The 19,428-nt window shown below is 39.9% G+C and overlaps 1 protein-coding gene across 1 annotated transcript in view; it reads left to right on the top strand.

Moving 5' to 3' along the window:
* FBLN2 (fibulin 2) overlaps window positions 1–19,428 on the top strand; it is a 104,668-nt gene that overhangs the window by 61,525 nt on the left and 23,715 nt on the right. Inside the window, 4 exon segments of the mRNA XM_040568429.1 lie at window positions 6,705–6,816; window positions 11,339–11,468; window positions 15,245–15,431; window positions 16,967–17,173. Coding sequence (XP_040424363.1) covers window positions 6,705–6,816; window positions 11,339–11,468; window positions 15,245–15,431; window positions 16,967–17,173 — 636 coding nt within the window.

Below are 19,428 nucleotides of genomic sequence, written 5' to 3'. Positions count from 1 at the left end.
TCAGTCTTCATGCTTTGCTACTTGGGAACTCATTATCTGCCACGAGTGTCAGTGGGAAGACTCATTAACTGCTCTCAGAGGCTGGTTCGTTAGCCTGGTGTGTTGCGGGCTGGTGTACAGGTGATGCTGAGCCATGACGCTGCTCCACCAGGCTCTGGGGGTGGCTGATTTATATCCTCCCAGGACTTGGGCAGTTTCTGAAGATGCTTTTTCAAAATAACATTACAGCTTGAGAGTCACGTCTCTCAGCTTCTTGTGTGGATGAGCAATGAGATCCTTCAAAATGGAGACACATTTTAATGGAGTGCCTTATTTCTAGAAGGCTCTGCATCAGAATTAATCTTAGTGAACAAACTGTTTTCCTTACAAGATCCTGTGTTGTTTTGCTTCTGTTGTTGTTTATGGTGGTTTTTTTTTCTTTTGTTTTGTTTTCTTTCCCCTCAAAAGAGTAAGTACTATAATTGTAGGGAAGATAATTTTCCTCTGGTATAGCAACTGAATAACGTGCTTCATCATAAGAACATGAGCTCAGCTCAGTTATGGGAGGTATGAACATTTCCTCTTTCACATGTTGAGTGCCTGAGTGACAATCCAGCAATTAACAGCATAAATTAAAGCCAGCAGTGGAGAAACAGTGCTGCCTCGGGTCAGGGCTCAGCACATTACTCTGCCTCTGAAATGCTGCTCATCCCACTGATTTGTGCTTCATCTGGAACGTGGTACAGTGGTTTTCCCTGGCTAATAGGTAATTTTATTTGTGAATGATGTTAGTATTGAAATTTATCTGTGTCTTGGATCAAATGGATATACTGAAGCCCTTTGCACTATGTCTGCCTGTGCCTCTCTGTAGATGAAAATGCCTATCTAAGACTCTTTAATGTGTTATGGCTCACATAGTTATTTTTAGTAGGAAGGGAAATCATTGTTTATTTCAACTAAATGAAATCTTGATATTATTAAAGTTAATAGCCAAGATTTAACCCATCACTTGCTGCTCTTGGGTGGAAAGGTTGGATGAATTAGTTAGTGTGACTGGTCACTGCTGACATCATGGGATGAAATGTTGAAGTCCTGAGGTTCATCTGCCTATGTTCTGGGTAGACAAAAAAAAACAAAACAAACAAACAAAAAACAACGAAAAAAACATTTTGAAGAGGAGAATGATGGATAAGAATGTTCTAATAGCTTAACCAGTAAGTATTTGCATTACCTCAAGAATGGATATTTGCACGACAGGAGTTAGTCCATTGGTGCAAGTGTTCTGCAAAATTAAAGTGAGAACGGAAGTAAGTAATGAAATCAGAGGTGTTAAACGACATTAATGTTCTGAGTGGCAATTTAGGTGCAACTTAAATCAGTGAAACTTTAATTTTATGTCAAAAAAATCTGGACAAAAAAAAAAAGACCTGAAATATTCTGTCCCTCCTTGACCAGTCATACAGCTGGCTGATGTTTTACCATTCTTGAAACGCACTGGGGAATGAAAAGATGGCAGGCAGGGTCCTTTGAAAATCCATTTTGTCTGCTTTACTGTTCTTACAAGCTTATTGTTCGTTGTGTGGGATAAAAATAATCTAGGAACCTTTAACTTTGTTTTGCTCAGTGTAATGTTTGAGGTTCAGTGAAACTTCCTAGAAACCACACACTTGCCGGATTTTTCTAGAGGAAAGATGAACGTCCTGGGTTGCAGCACATAAATGCTGTGTGTATATGGATGTGTGACCCCGAGTCAATAGGAGGCCTTCCCACTGCTAATCAGGCTTGGACCATGCCCTGGGACAGCATGACATTTTCAGGCATGGTGAAGGATGAGTTAAAATTCTCTGGAGGGAGAAACGTTTCTCTAAATATTTGCATTAAATTTGAAATGTCGCTAAAAAACAATACACAAAGTTTTGAGATTAGGCCAAAATGTGCTTTAGTTCATATCTTCAGAGTGATGTAGAATGATAATTGTAGGAGATAAGTTAGTAAATTGAAAACAAGTGAGGAGACATGATGCCATGTTATAGTACAGTCTGAAATAAATTACTTTTTTCTTCCAGAGGAAATTCATAAACAGTAATTTATCTGTAAATAGGTGTCTTTTTAAATGGCTCTATGAAGTATTAAAGATGCACACAGTATAGCGAATATTCAGGATTATGGTTTTCTCAAATAAAATGATTTTACTTTTCATGAGAGATGCAAATCTACTTCTAAATCTGCTAATATTGTGAAAGCTTCAAATGAACAAAGCTCTGTTTGAATGCTTAAGTATTTCAAAGTCTGTTATACATGTAGCTTATAGTTTCCAACCAGCGTGGAAGCTATGTGTTCTTCAGTCTTGGGCATGTATCTGGTTGTATATATTTGTTCTTGCTAATGTCTAATCAAAATCTCATAAATCCATGCTAACGACTGCAAGACCTGTTATGAATTATTCAGTTTTTCTAGTTCCTGATTGAGATAAAATGTAATAGTTTGTTCATTTTATTATAACTGCATTCTAGATTTAATTATTCATAAGATCGTAACAAAAGACAGTGTATTTTGTAAATATGACTGCTTAATAGTATGGCACTTCAGTAAAGCAATCTGATATTGAATCTTTAGTGAGGAACGAGTAGCTCATTTTTTATTTGAACTATAAATCATGTAGATTACTGCAATATAGATTTGTAAATTCTGCCGTATTCTTGTGTTTTAAAACTAGTAATACCAGAGCTATGGATGTGTTTCAGCAGTAGGTAAAATGAATGGAGTTTCCACCAGGGACTGAATTAAAACTCTGTTGAAAAACTCTTTTATAGCAATATTTTGCAATTATCTGGTACCAGGTATATTTTCTGCATAGTTTAACTGCAGATATCATTCCTCTCATGTCATAAAGCAACTCTTACACATAATACAGCCTTAAAGACTCAAGTATATTTCCAGCATGTTAATATGGTGCATAAAAGGAAACCATTGCACAGACTGAAGTCCGGTTGCAGTTTAAGGTGCTGTGTGCTCCTGCATTGGGGCCTGAGTGTGGTGATGTGGGAGGTTAGAAATGGCTCCAGGCATCAAAACCCCTCCCCAGCGATGCTCCACAGGGCGAGGGTGCCATGGGGATGGCATCGGGACTGTTTTGGGTTGTTTCTCCCCTAAGCCTTCAGAAAAACAAAGGCAACTTTACAGAAATGTGAAGGGCAGCCTCTTTTTCCCCTCAGGGCTGAGGGCTAAAATGAAGCTGTCCGTAGCGGGACCCAGTCAGCAGGCCGTACTATGCATGGGATCTTTCTGAGGCGTTCGCTCACCATAACGCCTCTCAGAAGTGTTGGAAGCAAAGCTCTGCATGTCTGCCGACAGCAGGGCACGGGGCCCTCGCCTCCACAAGCAGCTCAGGCTCAGCCCCGAGCTCGAAGTGGGGCTGTCCTCCCCATCCTTGGTACCATGGCTTAGTCGTGTGGCGAGACCATCCCTGAGCTGTGTTTCTTCAGGCAGCCGGAGTGCTTGATGCTGCTCAGCCCCATCACGCTCAGGTCTGTTAAGGCACAGCCATACCGTGTGTGAAATGAGCCCTACGGGGGTCAAAGCACACCGAAGGAAAGGAAATTTGGTCGTTTTCCTCCCATGAGATCTCAGTAATGCAATGTGTATTCTTTCTTTCTCCCCCTCTTTTTTCCTCCTGTTAAATACCGGTTCTTAAGGTGTGGTTTTCTCATGAGCAGACGTGTCATGATAGCGAGCACTGTATTTTGAATGTGCATTTAGTTTTCTTATTTGCTTTTCTAAAGCAAGTCATTGCTGGTGAGGAGAATATACAGTTTCCAAAATGTAGTATTATCTCCTAAATTAACTGCAGCAAGTACAAAGGAATAGTCTTCCATTGAGGAGGTTTGTATTATTTGCAGAAGTGCCAATTTTTTTTTAACATTGAAGGTAGTACTACATTTCATTTAAACTTCTTAGTCTTGCTATCTAATGACTACTTAGCTCTACGAGATTATATATAAAGTTCTACTATTGTTTGAAACAGAATAACTGCTGTAAGTATGTGACAGTAGAAATGTTCTGGTAACGTAGGCTGTCTCTGTTCCTTGTGAATTGTGCACCATGGATACCCAGATGTTTTGAATTGTAGTCATTTCTGCAAATGTCTCACTTAACTATAAGTGTTAGAGTTTTGAAAACAAAACAACAGAAAAATTGGATGAATTTACAGCATATACCAAATGCAGATGAAAGAATTCTGCTTTTTCAAGAAATCTGGCGTATTGGAGGGGCTGCCATTTAACACTGTTGTCAACGTGCTGGAGGAGAGGGCCCTCATTTAAAGTGAATGGCTGCAGAGGCGTTCCTATGGTCTTGTAGAGACTGTTTTTCCACATCTTTAGTTTTGTTGCTGAGATAATTGGAGGGCAGTGCATCTTCAGCAGTGCCATCCTGCGGTAGTGGCATTTTTCCTGAAACTCTTGTAGAGAAGAGGTCTTCCCCTCCCATTGTAGGCAGGACTGATTTGGGAGGGATTTACCTAAAAACTGGCTGAGGGAAGACTTTGCAAGTACATGGAGGGATGACCTTGAAAATACTCAGAGTGGGTTGCTGGATGTTGGTCAGGGAGTGCTCAGATGTGGAGCTACTCAAGGTCCATCGCACCTACACATCTACATCTCAGCCTTAGGTTAAGCTTTGGGGTGCTTTTGTCTGGTTTTCTCATAATGGTAACAACAAACCATGCCAGAGACAGGCCTGGAAGGATTAATAAAATGCACAAAATGTTCCTTATCTCCATATAAATGAATTTGAAAGGAAGTGGAGCACTTCAAATGGAAGAGAGCAGGCACTGCTCCAACTCCTCACTGCTGTGCCACTGCCTCTGAGTCTGAAACGTCTTTATTATGTGTACTGACATGTATAGCACTACTGCAAAATCACAGCCCCGAAGCATTTATAACCTACCTTCTGTCTCTCTAAAAAGCATCACTTCATCATATTTGTACCCTGTTAGCTGGTGAGGGGGAGGCTGCCTGCTTTGTGCAACGGAGCCCAGCGGCTGCATGCGTGGTCAGGGGAGAAATCTTGCTGGCGACACGGTGCTGTCCTTGCCAGCTGCTGCCGTAGGGAAGGCTCCTTGCACTTCAGCATCAGTTCAGTTGGCTTATGTTAGGGGTTGGTTGGTGTTTGCACCCCAGTAGCGTGGCAGACGTCCCATCACAAGTTAAACTTCTGTAAAGACTCCAAAAGATACTGTTTCTGACCAGTCTGATGTGGCTTGGCTCCGTTCTATACAGTAGGTACCTGGTGTACTGCAGACCCACTAGTTTGTCCTTTTTCACTGCAACCTGAACGTTTACATCTGAAATGGATAGCCACAGGGAAAAACGTACATAACAGTGTAGCACTTTACATGCCCATCTCTTTCACTCCATCTTAGTGCCTACATGTGTATGTGAGTGTGTTAGCAGAATCAGGCCTATGTACCTCAAGCCCTTTCTCTGATGGTTTAAACCAGATGAAGCCTCAAATTCAGCCCTAGGACACTCTAGGTGTATGTTCTCTAGGTAAGTCCTAGGAGTGAAATTTCGTAATCTAATTTATGGAAACAATTTCTTAACACTACATGTACCAAGCCTACTAAAAATACACTTGCTAAGTACTAAGAACTTTAAGGGACTGTGACAAGGAATGCATTTCCATTTGTTGTCACTCGTATGTGGATCTCCATAATTATAACTAAGTATAAGAGAGCTGCTGAGGCTTGTGTATGCTATATACCTACTTGTGCATGCTCCGTGTGCTGTATTTCATTTATTGTGAACTGTGAGCTAATGATAATGAAGGTCTTGCCACAACAGTCTAGTGACTTACTAAATTAACCTGCATTGACTGGCCAAACATGATTTTTCAGTTGGTTTTTTTTTTCAGAGATGTCAAAGACAAGGTTGTTTTCAAACCAGTTATACCTTTTCTTTCTGTTTAAAACTCTAACTTATTTCTGCAATGCCTCACTAAAAGACATTACCAGGTGGTCATGTAAGTCAAGGTACTGCAGGTATCAATGCTGCCTCTGTCTGTCATTTGTTTTGTTTCTGTAACCTGGAGCTGAGAACTGGTGGTTCTACATGACTGTCACTAGTAGAATGAGCTTACAAAGTATGATACATAAGTAAGTACAGAGCATACTACTAAAATATCGCTTCTAGTAGTATATGTTATTCTGGCGTGTTAAGAATTATGTCATTGTACTGACGCTTTGCTAAATTATTTTTCTGTGCTAAATTATTCTTCTGCAGTTAGAAAATTTACACCATTGTAAAACTGAGAGATTAAAATCCTGCCCAGTGAATTTAAATGTAAATAGTGTTAAAGATGCACTTCCATGTAAATTGTATTCAATTTTTTCTGTTTTAAATAACCTGGATTTTGGCCTTCTAAGGACATAGCTGAGTACAGTCTGATATGAGCTTGGATACTTGAAGATTGATGAAGGTGAAATTCTATTGATTCTAACGGAATCAGTGAACCAAGGGCCACTTGCTGAGAACCCTCTCCTTTTCCTTCCCCCAGCAACGTCGTATCATTCTTTGATGTTGGAAAATTAAATTATTTTGCATGTAACGAAATAAAATATATAAAAATCCTGAACTATCATTATTTTAAATATCTTTTCAATTAAGAAAACAAAGTCACACATGACAGATTCCACACAAAATATTGACTGTGTATGTTTTATACAGGTTCTACAAGGGAATTGATTGAGAGCTGCTGTGGAGCTGGACAGCAGTGGGCTATCGATAACGGGGAGTGCACAGAAATTCCTGTAAGTGGAGTGGATGGTGATATTTGCAGGTACGTAAATCAAAACCAAGCATCTAGCATTAATGTAGAGAGCAGTCCTTTAGAATATATCAGATTATTGTTCTATTTGTGGAATGTCCAGGAGACTGGGAACTCTTTCATTTTTCTGTGTAAATTATTGGTACACTGGCAATATGCCATGACAAAATAGGAAGAAAGACTTCCCCCTCCCTTGCCTCAAAATCCAATCTCAGCAGAAACCTTTTAACCTCTTCTTCCTCTCTCATGTGAGCAGAACATGAATTTTTGTTTCCCAGTTTTATGCGCATCTGTGGAGTTGCAGATAAATAGAAGGGCAGAGTAGCTAAATGTGTTTGTATTCCATTTGGCAAGTGCTAAATGCAGTGATTATCTGTATCATTAAATGATGTGTTTATTGTCCTATGTGAATGGCTGCTGGTTCTGATGTCTGTGTTCAGCTGGAGGGTACCATACGTCTTGATAATGCTGCTAGTATCAGTAGCATCTGGTCTGCATGAGGATGCCAGGTTTGAACTCATCAGGAAAAGGAAGATGGGTGCAAAGTGACATGGAAAATGTATCGCTCTAGCTGCAATTCATCCCATCTCTCTGTCCTCCCGCCGAGTCTGATACAGGCCTTAGGGAGGGCTGTTGGCAAAGTTATCCAAGACTCCAAAGATGCAACAGAAACAGAGTGATCCCAAAGCTTTCAGCATTAAAGAAGCTTGGCATATATCAGCTTTATCCAAGTTTGTATCGTTGCACCTTTGCGAAGTTACTGGGTGATTAAGATCCCCCACTGAGAACTGGCTTGACATTACTGACCCATACCAACTGTCCATGAAATAAAGACAGATTAAAAAATTCCAGCCATACCCTAAGTAGGTGCAAATCCAATACATTAATGAGTTGCACCTGCACATCTGAGGCTGGGTTTAGATGAAAAATTCAGATCCTAAATGTTCCAGTCCCTGTGAATCCCCTTGGGATTTAACAGAATATGAGATTTGGAGTTCACTTGTTTTACTTTCAAAATTTCAGTTGTGTCCCCGATTTAAAGATTTAAGAAACACCTGTAAATATTTTGCATAAAGCTACATTTATTGTTGAGAAGTATTTGAAAAAACTTGAAAGTATGGACAAAAACTTACTGCTCTCATTAGGAGATGTGCCATTGTGCAGAGCTGGTCACCATGCACATACCTACGTGCTGACTGCGCCATTTTGTGAGCCAGAATGCTCGCAAGTACTGCAAGCTCCTGAGAATCTGCTGTTAATTTGACTCAGGATCTGAAGATTTTAAAAAGCGGAAGATAGGTACTAATTGCACGAATTAGTCACTGTTCTGCCAGGATAGTTGACTGTCAATACCTGGGCCTTATAGGTGACCTCAGTGCCCTGAAGGATCAATTTTTCTGCCGAGGCAAAGGATTGAAGCTCCCGCTGTTTTTGTAGAGGCTGTAGGTTTTTTATAGAGACTGCAGATTAAGGGATCTGTTGTTGCCTGGTGCCATTTTTGAGTCTTTAAGTGGCAAAAACTTAAATGTTAAAGCTACTTTTTGAGGTAGTTTGTCTCTGGCCATTTTCTATTTATGTGCTGAATTGGCCTCTCTCTGTAAAACACTAACTGCAAGATGGGAAATGTATTAATTGGAATGATCAAGGTCTGGGTGAGCCTATAGAGTTATACAGGCTGCTGTTAGCATAGAGCTTGGAAGCAGGCAGGCAGTGGTGAGCAATGTGTAAAATGTGATGTCCCACTCTGAGCAGAGGAATGTAATTTCTTGCTCAGCCATGGCCATACAAGAAATGATGGTCTTTTGATCCGCAAAAGGGTTTTATGCAAAACCCCATCACACAGTGGTATGAATTTTCTGATCTTTCCCATTTCCCTAGAACTTAAAATGCCATGCAGTAAAACAAATGTTTCTTATCTGAAGTCCTCTTTTTAGATGTGATTTGTCTGTTTCCATGGATGGTACAGACACATCGGTACTGTTGAACAGCTGGAAGAAATTACCTCGGAATGACTTCTACACCAGAGAAGATTGCTGTAACTGGGACTAGCAGAAAGAGCTCATCTGTAGCAACTAGATGAATGAACTTAAAATAAAGCAAGTTACAGGAAATCCTTAGGTAGTCAATTGATAGCCAGATGTAAAAATATTCCCAGAGTGTGCACTGCTGGCTGTTTCAAAGACAGGATGTTAGGCTGGGTGAAATGTCATCGGACTCAGTTTAGTTGTTTTTATCTCTTGAAATGTGTTTTATCAAACAGAGCAATGTTTATCTGTGTGGCACTTACATCAGCTGTACAAGTATGAATCCTGCTTTTGCTGAGCCTCTTCATCCCAGTTAGAGACTCATACCAGTTTAGTAAATTGACACCACTGCTCTGCTCTTAACTCGTGAACACTTTCCTAATGTAGAAATATTCTGCATCTTCTCTGAACAACTTGTTTGTATGGCCTGCTGTCAGTAGGTTTGTGAAGAAGAAATGCTGTTTCCAATTCATTTACAGTAATACGGTAGCTAAAACTGAGTTGTGCTGATACAATTCAAAAAAATACTAAAATAAAAAATGGCCAGTGATACTCCAAATAATACTGTTTCTATTATGCATTTCATACTGGAATGGAATTTCTCATGGATAAATGTCACATTCAGAACAATGTGAATGTACAGAGATTTCAGTTTGTTAATAACTTTGCACATATAAAAACACTTCCTAGCAGCATTTTCCCATTTCTAGAAATTTTCTTAATTTCAATTTTTTTTTTTACGAAAGTTTCCATGTCTTATGTAATCAACAATAGTTAAGTTGGTGGTTCTTGAATATATTTGGGTAATAACCATTCATAGCTCAAAAAAATATATATTTCTTTAGCTGGCAATTCATTCTGGATTAGAAAGGTAACTTTCTTGAAACAAAGGACATGATGGTGGTAATCCCCTTCCTGTAATCAAATTCAAACTACCACTTACTGGTTAGGCTTCTCTCATGCTGTCCAGAATAAAAATATTAATTTAAAGCTGACGAAACAGGCCACTTGCATTGTGAAAGTGGCCAAGTGGCTGTCACTAGCTGGTTCCTACTGGAATAAAAGACATTGCTTTTTTTTTTTCTTTATTTTTTTCATTTTTAATTGAGACATTAGAATGAAAACTCAGAAATACTTCATTCTCAGAAAAGAAAAGCTTTTGTTTCCCAGGACAACTGTGTTTGGTAGGATTCATAATAGTATCTGATAGACAAAAATTGTTTGCTTGCTAATATTTCTCTTGCACGGGAGTTGCTTTGCTATGAGGCACTGGCTGTTAAAATGCATCAACCTTTCATTCATCACTATGAGGGCACCCCATAAGGCAGTGTGCCTTCTTGTGACACTGCATCAGCAAAATATAGTTAGACATCAAGGCTATTCTAGGGAAAAGAACAACTTTGCCCAATTCCTTCACACCACCAAATCTTCCCCAAACAGAAGTTTGTCTTTACTTGTACCATAATACAGTATTTCAGCTGAGGTTTGACAAGTTCCTCAGTGTCACGTATGTCCAACCTATAGTTCACCTACTCAACGTAATTCATCCAGGAGGCTCCCTGTGGCCTGCAACCCTCAGTCCTCACCCTTCACCACCATAGGTCCTTTGCTATTGTGGGACCAGATGTACGTCCCCCCACCCCAAGGTGTTGCTAGTCTCCGTGCTGCATGAATCTGTGCACAGGTTCATGGAGCAAAGCCAAAGGGACTGGGTGATCGTTTTGCCTGCCCTTTTGTATATGAATGAAAGAAGCAGATATCTCTTTGAAAGGGGGTTGGAAAATCCACTGTACAATTTAAAATAGTCAGTAGGCAATGAACATCTATTACATATCATTTGGGAACTTGCTGTTTATGATTTGAATCTGTTTCATTTCAACCTTCAGTGAATCTCATTAAAATGTTTGATTGAAGAGCCATTTATAGGAAATGGATGTTCCAAAAGTACTTCATATAGTGATCAGGTCAACCTTTCTCCGAAGTCAGATGAAAGCTTAAATTCCAGGTTACAATCTGCGGGGGCTATAAAGAGTTTAAAGGTGTTTTGCGATGTGACACTGTCCTTAAGTACTGTCCAGAGCATCAGGCCTTTGGCTGGGGAAGAAGTATGTTGTGTATGGGAGCATTTTCATTTCCTCATTTTTTAGGGAAAAGGTTTGTCTGTTTCTGAAACCTTCTGATGGCTTGTGAGAAGCAAAGTGTAGGGATGAAGGACTTTAACACAGGTATAGATGAGCTGTAAGGGATATTGCTGACCAGACTTTGAGAGACAGTGACCTCAACACTTGATTTCCTGAGCCTTTATCAGTGCATCTTTTTATTAAAAATGAGAAAAAAATTATCCTGCAAATGTCATTGGTACAAACTGTATTATATTAGTATTGAGACACGTTAAAGAGAGCTCAAATGTATGGGATGTACTGTGAATCTGGCAGCCCTAGGTTTTTTTATATCGCATCCTGATGTCCTCTGAATGTCAGTGAACACTTGACCTCCTTGATCCTTTTCAGAATTGCTCAGAAGCAGTGTTGCATCTCCACCATCAAGGAGAACAGCTGCCTGGCTGGCATGATTGCTGCAAAGGACGGAGATGTGTGTGGACCAGAGGAAAGCGATACCTGTGGAGGATCATCATATAAGGTAAATTGTGATGCTTCTGTATGCTTTGTTCTGAATGTGAGTTGTCTTCATTTCATGCATTTAGCAGTAATTTCTTTGTGCATTAGTATGGAGCTTGGTAAATTATAAAGTAGCAGGAGTGAGGCCGGGAAATTACGCAGTTACGGATTTTTGCTATTAGAGTTTAGGTGTAAATTGCCTGGAGATGCAGCTCCTTTTAGAACTTCACAGTAATGATGATTTGAATAATTTCCATCTCCATTTTTAAGATTTAACTTGCTGTATTACTTTTGCCTTCTCACTTTGGAAGTAGCTGAAAAGACCATTTTAGTTTTTGTATCTGTGTTGTAGAAGACTTTAGAAAATGCTAGGGCAAAACTCAATCAAAGATATAATGGGAAAATCTACTGCCAAACAGTTTGCTTGGGTACAGTATTGAATTGCAGCCTCATTTCTCAGTTAAACAAAACGATGGACTAGAGGAACAAGTGTTTTAGATGATGATGGAAGCTTTTGTTCATAAGTAACGGCAGACCATTAACCAGCGGTACAAATCACAAGGCACAGCCTCAGCTTGTGTAAATGGGATTTGCTTTATGAGAATCAGTGGAGCCAAACCAATTTAAACTAGTTTGAAGATTCAGCATCTTGCTTGTTGTATTGTTTTTACCAGAAGAGTGCATTTCAGAATTCATTTCACTCTGATAATTATTTACATAGCTATATCTAAGCTTAAGTGCAGCTTCTGTTGTCTCAGCAGGAAAGTCATTAGTTCTGTCTGTTCTTATACATTGGTGATTCTTGTGGATAGCTGTTCACTGGAAAAGCAAAATGCATGGATGTCTACTCTGGAGTTTAAAGTTTAGTTAGCTATGCCAATTTGTCATTTTCAGAACTGCTATCTACTTGGGTCTGGAGTCTACCACTAGCATACAAAGTGAATCTGCATTTGGAAACGCAAAATATTTCTGAAGTATGACAATTATTGTTCTTAAATTTTCACCAAGGGTCTTCGGCATGCCATGCAGAGCATGAGACATAGAGTAAATCTTATCATACATGCCATTCCTCAGGAGTAAGTGGAGAGAAAACGTCATCATTCTTGTCTTAGCTGAATCAAGTTGCAAAATATTCTCGTGGAATAGTTCCTTGTGCTGGTCCCAGTGTAACGTTTTCCTTTCCAGAGGATTTACTTGCTGGTAACAAATGTGCATATGTCCTCTGCAGGCATTTCAGAGGTGGGGTCCTTACTTTTGCTTCAAGGTAAATGTAGCAGTGCCAGTTCTTAAAATCCAGCTACTCAGCTTGTGATCAATGCAAATTAATCTTAGGCTGATTGTACCTGCTGTTTAAGACAAAAAGCACATGCTTAGGAACTTTTTACTTGTGCATGGAGGCACCAAAATGCTGTCCAGTTGTACAGGGTTCTAGGAATGATTTTTTTCGAGAGGAGCATAGAACATTGTGAATGAAACAGTGGTTCTCAAGGTATGACTGTCAATGTTGATGTAAAAATAGTCATATTGGTTGTTAAATGATTTATAGAATTCTGGTGAAATTCAAAAGGTGGCTAGCAGAAGATCAGAACCACTCAAGTTTTTGCATTTTAGAAGGAACTTTTTGGTGAATATGTTTGTTTTTTTTTTTTTTTTTTTTTTTTTTACTGGAAAATGAGACAGTTATATTAATCTGGAAAATATGTGAACCCAAGAGTGTGTGACTGATTTAATACCCTCTGTGATGCCTGCACAAAGGATAAACTGTGAATTAAAACTATGACTGAAAAAAGCCGTATTTCTCGTGGCAAAAATTCCAACATTTTACAGCGCTTTGGTAAAAACATATATTGTGGTTAACTTTTTTTGAATATTGAAACTGAAAAAAATGTACCAGAACTAAAAAATATTTACAGAAAGTAGAATTTTCAGTTGACGAAATATTGAATTAGGGAATTGTGGACTTGGGAGGATGAAAATAGGGTTTTTCTCATTTCTAGCATGACCATAGTTTAATATAATTAGATATATATTTTTTTAATAGTTAGTTTGAACATATGGCTTTGTCCCTTTAATATCAAAAATAATTCAGCATCTTCAGGAGCTGTATTCTATACTGCTCGCAAACATATTTGGGTGCTGATGTCAGGCTGTTTTGGGGGGGAAAAAGCCAAATCTTTGTGCGTGCATATTTGCAAATGTGAACAGTGCATAACTTTTATCTGTGATGTTTGGGGACCTTTCAGATTAGAAATTACGGACAGAAAACAAGAGCTATTATCAAAGGACACATGTGAAAAGCCCAAGAAACCCTAAAGCTACAGTGTTTGTCTCTGGAAGTGACTCAGCAGAAGAGTTTCTGCAGCCTGGGCTGCTAGCAAAGAAGTTTTCATATCTCCCTAGTGGAGACAGGCTTTGTTTTAATGTGAACACCAATCTATGATTGCTACTTATGAAACATGATTCTTTCCCAGTTCCATACTGCGTCCAACCCTTACAACACCGCTGCTCTCGTTTGCTCTCCTCAAGTCAGAATTCTCTCGGGAAGTAAGAGCTTAGTTCAATTTTCTTCTGTTCCGTCCTTGGACTTTCTGTTGACATAGCTAACTAGTGCCAGGTTGAATTATGACCTGCATTTTATGTGTCTGACGCCTGCCCGTTCACAGGCTGAAGATCTGAATAGGCTGAAATAGCTTCTCTGGGTTCAGAGAGGCTCTGTGAGTTTAGCTGCAAACTGTAAGTGGGTGCTGCTGAGCTGGATGTCTTGATTAGCACAGGAGTTGCAGAGGGGAAGGGACTGCATTTTATAACTCTTCCATCAGAGGGAAGGCATCTTAAATGTATGTATTAGGAGTGCCAGGACACTTGTATTTAAATCCAGACAGGCATTGTCAATTCACATATGACCTCTGTGTGTCTCTGAAGCAGACACAACTCCTCAGCTGCCTTGCTTGATTAGATATCCACTGTCCATACACAGTATGGACTTTCTGAAGTGTGTTTGGAGTTTGATATAACTTATCTAATACCTTTGTGGCCTAAATGTGCAATAGATTTTATGTAACTGAGTAAAGCACAAGACTGTTTTTGTCTGCAGCCTGCAGCAGAGGAAACTGCAGGAGAGACTGCCTTTAAGGGTTGCCCCATTGCATCAACCTAACAGTGAAGCTGATGCTTTAGATTCGCTCAGGAAAGAAAAGGAAGGCAAATGGCTCACAAAATACAAGCTGGCCTTTCTCTAGGCACTGTCTAGGCAGGTGTCCAGGACAGTCAGGTAATTAAAGGTCACAGTAGGTTTGCAGGGCAGTGGTGCGTAGAGGAAATAGCCTTTACTGACATACTGACAGCTTGGGGGCTGCTGCTGATCCTTGTATATATGCAAGGTATTTGCAATTCCTTTCACATTGCTTCAAGCAACTAGCCGTTTTTCAAGATCTATCTAACACAGCAACATACAGATCTGTGTTGTTTTTGCTTATACAAAAAACAAAGTAATGGCTGGGTGCAAGAGCTGGAGGGAGGTGATCTGCAGCACTACTACATCCTTCCATGTGAAGCCGCTGAAGTTGGTGTCACAGTGAGACTTTTTGCTTATCCTCATTGTGATCAACCCATTTGTGCAGGAATGGCAAAGACTAGCACAAGTAAAGCTTTGATGTTTGCAACTGTCTAAACCCTAAGCACTTTTCCAGATGCTCCACTGCTAAGGAAAGTGCAGATCAGTTCCAGGTGTGTGTGTGGGCTCATCCTTGAACCAGACTTTATGAAATCCTTGTTACTAATGGTCTCTTTCTTTTGCAGCAATGCTGTGATTGCTGTAATCTGGGCCTGCGATTAAGGAGTGAAGGGAAAACCTGCGAGTCCAACATAAATCTGGGCTACCCCTGCAGTCATGTGATGCTGTCCTGCTGTGAAGGGGGAGATCACTTTATCCAGCCAGAAATAAAAAGGCATCCCGAACCTTTGCCAACAGTGACACCTGAGAAGGGTTAGTGTCCATTTTTAATTTGAAGACGTTGCAGATACAGTCTCTGTCTCACACTGATCCTCAGAACATACCTTTGCTGTAGTGTTTGAGTGTCCCCCGCCCCGACTGCATAGTGCAGGGACCTGCCAGATAACAAACAGAAGTGCTGCTGCTTCTGGGTGATATGCAGAGTATGCCATGAAGACCAGCTAGATGAGAGATGAGACCTGCCTGGCAGTTTCTTCTTCTTCTTCTTCGTCATCTCCTTTTTTTGTTGTTGTTGTTGTTTTTTGTTTTGAACAAACAAACAAAAAAACTTAAAGACCTTTTTAGACCACTGGTGGGCAGGAAGCCACTAGCCCTTTGTAAGAAGCAAAGCTGAAGCTGTTGATTTTCTTTTAGCAGTCCTGAAAGATTTTGTGTGAAACAAACTATGAGTTTTTTCCAGACAAAGTAGCCCCATGCATTATGTTAGCAATGAAACCTCCAGGAATTAGATTTCCTATTGTACTGCTGAACATCACAGGAGCTTTCCCACAGCATACACTGGAGAAGCCCTAGAGCACTGCAAGTTTGGTTTTATTCTTCCAACATATGAGCATGGTGATGCTGAAGAGGTCAAATCCCTGGGTAAATCCCTGAGGTCAAATCCCTGCCGTAAAAGAGGCATGACAAAGGGAGCATGACAAATCTGGAGCTTGGACAGCTATGCTTCCCTCAGCCCAAGGCCATACTCCTTCCAGCATCACTCTGTAGCCACCTGTCACACATGAATTGCTCGGTAACCTCCTGGATATGCTAGGGTTCAAACTTTGTCCATTCTCCTCTCATGAATGAAATGTGTATTTTCTCTTGCCAAAAAGAGTAAGGATTTATTTCAACCTAGCTGAGACTACACTGACCGAGGAAATTTACATGTATGTGTTAAGAAAAGCTGACTGAGTAACTCACTGAACAATTCATTTAATATCACAGAAAGTCTTGCCAAACTTGGTCAAGAACTGAAAAGAAGGATAATGCTTTTGCCAGTGTTCAAAAACAGTAAATGGGATAGCCATGTCAGTATGAAGTGGGTCCTGGAATATTTGTTATGCTATTAATATTTGCTATATTGTTAGCTGCAGAAGTAGCTAACCAGTTAATAGTGGTTAGTTGAAGAGTCTCCAAACTAACTGGTTAACTTTTTCTCCTGAAATTAAAAAATTGAATGTGGTGTTGCAGTGGGGACAGTTTCAGATGAAGTTTCAATGTGATGCCTTAGTACAAATAACATCAATGGTGTTAGTGAGCATGAAAGTTGAGCTTGTGACCTCTCAAGGTCTTTTCCTCCATGGCTCCTGTGAAACGTCTGTCCGTCCAGCCTTACAGAAAGAGATAGTGGATGTGTCCAGCACAGTGGTCTTATCTTCAGGATGGATGGATTTTCTCTTGTCCTTGAAGTAACCGTTTTGGGTAGATTTTACTGTATCTGGAGTTTGTGTGAGCAAACGCTCTATCCTTACAGACCTAATGCCAAAGCACCTGTTAGAGAACCAGCATGTTTTGTTCTCTGTTAGTTTCAGAGACGGAAGATCACAATGAAGCTTTGTCCATCAGCAATGAAGCTGAGCTGTCAAATAACCTGCCTGGAGATGACCTGGATGAATGTCTTCTCTACGGTGGGGAACTCTGTCAGCATTTGTGTATAAACACTGTGGGGTCCTACAAGTGCTCCTGTTTCCCGGAATTCACTTTGCAAGAAGATGGGACCAGCTGCTCTCCAGGTGAGGAAAACGGGGAGAAAAACCATGAATGATGGTGTCTTTCTGCCACCTTTACTGACCTACCAAGCGTTTCTTCAATTTCTCTGTAGTTTCTATGAAGATTTTTGGTGGGTAATGATGCACGGATGTTTTCCCTGGAAATTGGACAGGTTAATAATGAAAAGAAAAACAACCCCTCAGGAAACTTAGATTACACTTAATTTTTGTATATCTGTAGCATGATATCAGGGTGGGTATTAAATTTATTCAAATCAAGACCATTTTAACTTTTCAGAAGAGGATTTGTAAAGATTGTTAATGGAATACCTTTTCTTTTTAGAATCATTTTCTATTTTGCAGTTAGCTTTCCTTTAGATAAACTTTATTCAGTTCAGACACACAGCAGTGCTTCCTGAACTTCAATTTTTATGTAAAATCATTAACATCTTTCAGTGATGTAAAATCCAAATATATAGTGTAGTGGAAGTCTTGAAAAGAATGTCTATTGTGTAATAATCGTATTGATGTCTGGAGTTCTCCAATGGCAAGATTTCAGATCAGATAATCTGAAAAGTTGAAACCTTAGATTAGTTACAAGTGCTTTCAATTATTTAACAAGCACATGAAGTGTTGCCATCCCATGACAAAATTCCTTAGACTTCACATACCTCCTGCCCAAGCCAAATGATGAGTATTCATTATGTCACTTTTCTCAACAAAATATTACAGTACTTACATCAATAATGTGTTTGACTGTTTCTGCAGCAGCTGATGCTCTGTTTATATTAAAATTCTGGGGAAAGAGCCTAATCCAAAAGTGTTAAAGAAAATGGTTCTTATTTTAGCTCTGCAAAGTTTGGCTTGATCACTCACCTGGAGCATAGCAGTGTTTTTTGTTTTCCTTTGCTTTGTTTCTCCCATTACTAACTCTGTTGAAGTGCAGATTTGGGTTAATACATCTTGTATCTGAGTAGTCGGTATTTTTGGCAGTTCTGCAAGGCTGCTGTGCCAAGAGGTGTTGGGGGGTTACAGAGCTTGGTTGAGGCAAGGGTAGAAGACTGGAATGAGACATCTGAGACACATAGGAAGAGCGAGGCAAAGCAGGGCTGCTACTGTCATTGTGGAGTCCTGGGTCACGTTATGGGCTGGACAAGAGAGATGGCCGAGCAGGGCACTTCCCTTACTATTCATGGCTAACAAATACGTGCTCTGCCTAGCAGTGTGGCATTCTGGCCTGTTGTTCCTCGTTTTTCCTCTGTGTACATGCACATCTCTGTCCTGTGTTCTGTGCATGGAGGCCCACACCAGACCGTTTTAAATCTCACACTGCTGGTAATTCTTACTCCTGTGATTAGATATAATACTTTATGTTTCTACCTGTCCTAGAGCATTTCCTGCTCTGTGCAGAACCCTGAATGTTTTTGTATTTAACTTCTGCATTCTAAGTGTCATACTTTTCCACGAGGCTTAGAAGTGATGTTCTTGCAGCTGCTCCCTGAGGCAAGGAGAACGTGTACGTTGCTGAAACATCAGCTTCTCACTTCTCTGCTCTTTGGGGAAATCATTTTAGATATGCCACAATAAAGTGTCTTGCATTGACCTCTCCTGTGTTATGGTCCACTGTACGTCTGTGGTTTGTTTTATTTAAAATGAAATCACCCTTCCCCATACTCCAAACCTATATAGCAATTGCAGTTAGTCATTTACTGTTGCCATTGTTTGGTGGCTCATGCTTTGCTCCAGGTGATGCTTGAACTCAAATGAATGAAAGAATTTAGCCTTATGGATTTAGATTTCCATTCTGATGATATTTAGAAACTGGATTATTCTTATTGATATAATAGAGCTTCTCATTAAAAACAAACAAAACACTATTCACTTTGTCGGAAATCTTAATAACAGCAGCTGTCATGTTTACCACTTGGCTTTTTAAAAGTCATTCCAGAGTATCCTGCGCTTGTAAAGGTGAGCATCTGCTTTTCATCTGTGTTGAAATAGGATATACAGAATGAGTTTGTTGAACTTGTTTTGAGTTCTGCTTTTTTTCCCTCCCGTGCACCAAAAGAAAGACACCCACTGTCTTTGCAATATAACAGCATTATAAAATTTTAAATTAATACTTGGTTTGACTCATAAGATGTTGACATATTTTACTCTATGGAAGTTATTTACAACCCAGCTTCCTACTCTATCCATGACGCGTGTGAGCATCTCCACTAACTAGCAGCACTCTGTGTACACGCGGTCATACTGTCACAGTTGTTCTCATCAAACAC

This window comes from Cygnus olor, chromosome 10 (assembly GCF_009769625.2).
Source record: "Cygnus olor isolate bCygOlo1 chromosome 10, bCygOlo1.pri.v2, whole genome shotgun sequence".
Lineage (NCBI taxonomy): Eukaryota > Metazoa > Chordata > Aves > Anseriformes > Anatidae > Cygnus > Cygnus olor.
The sequence above is the reverse complement of the archived record's forward strand: the minus strand, read 5'-3'. Positions and strand labels throughout refer to the sequence as shown.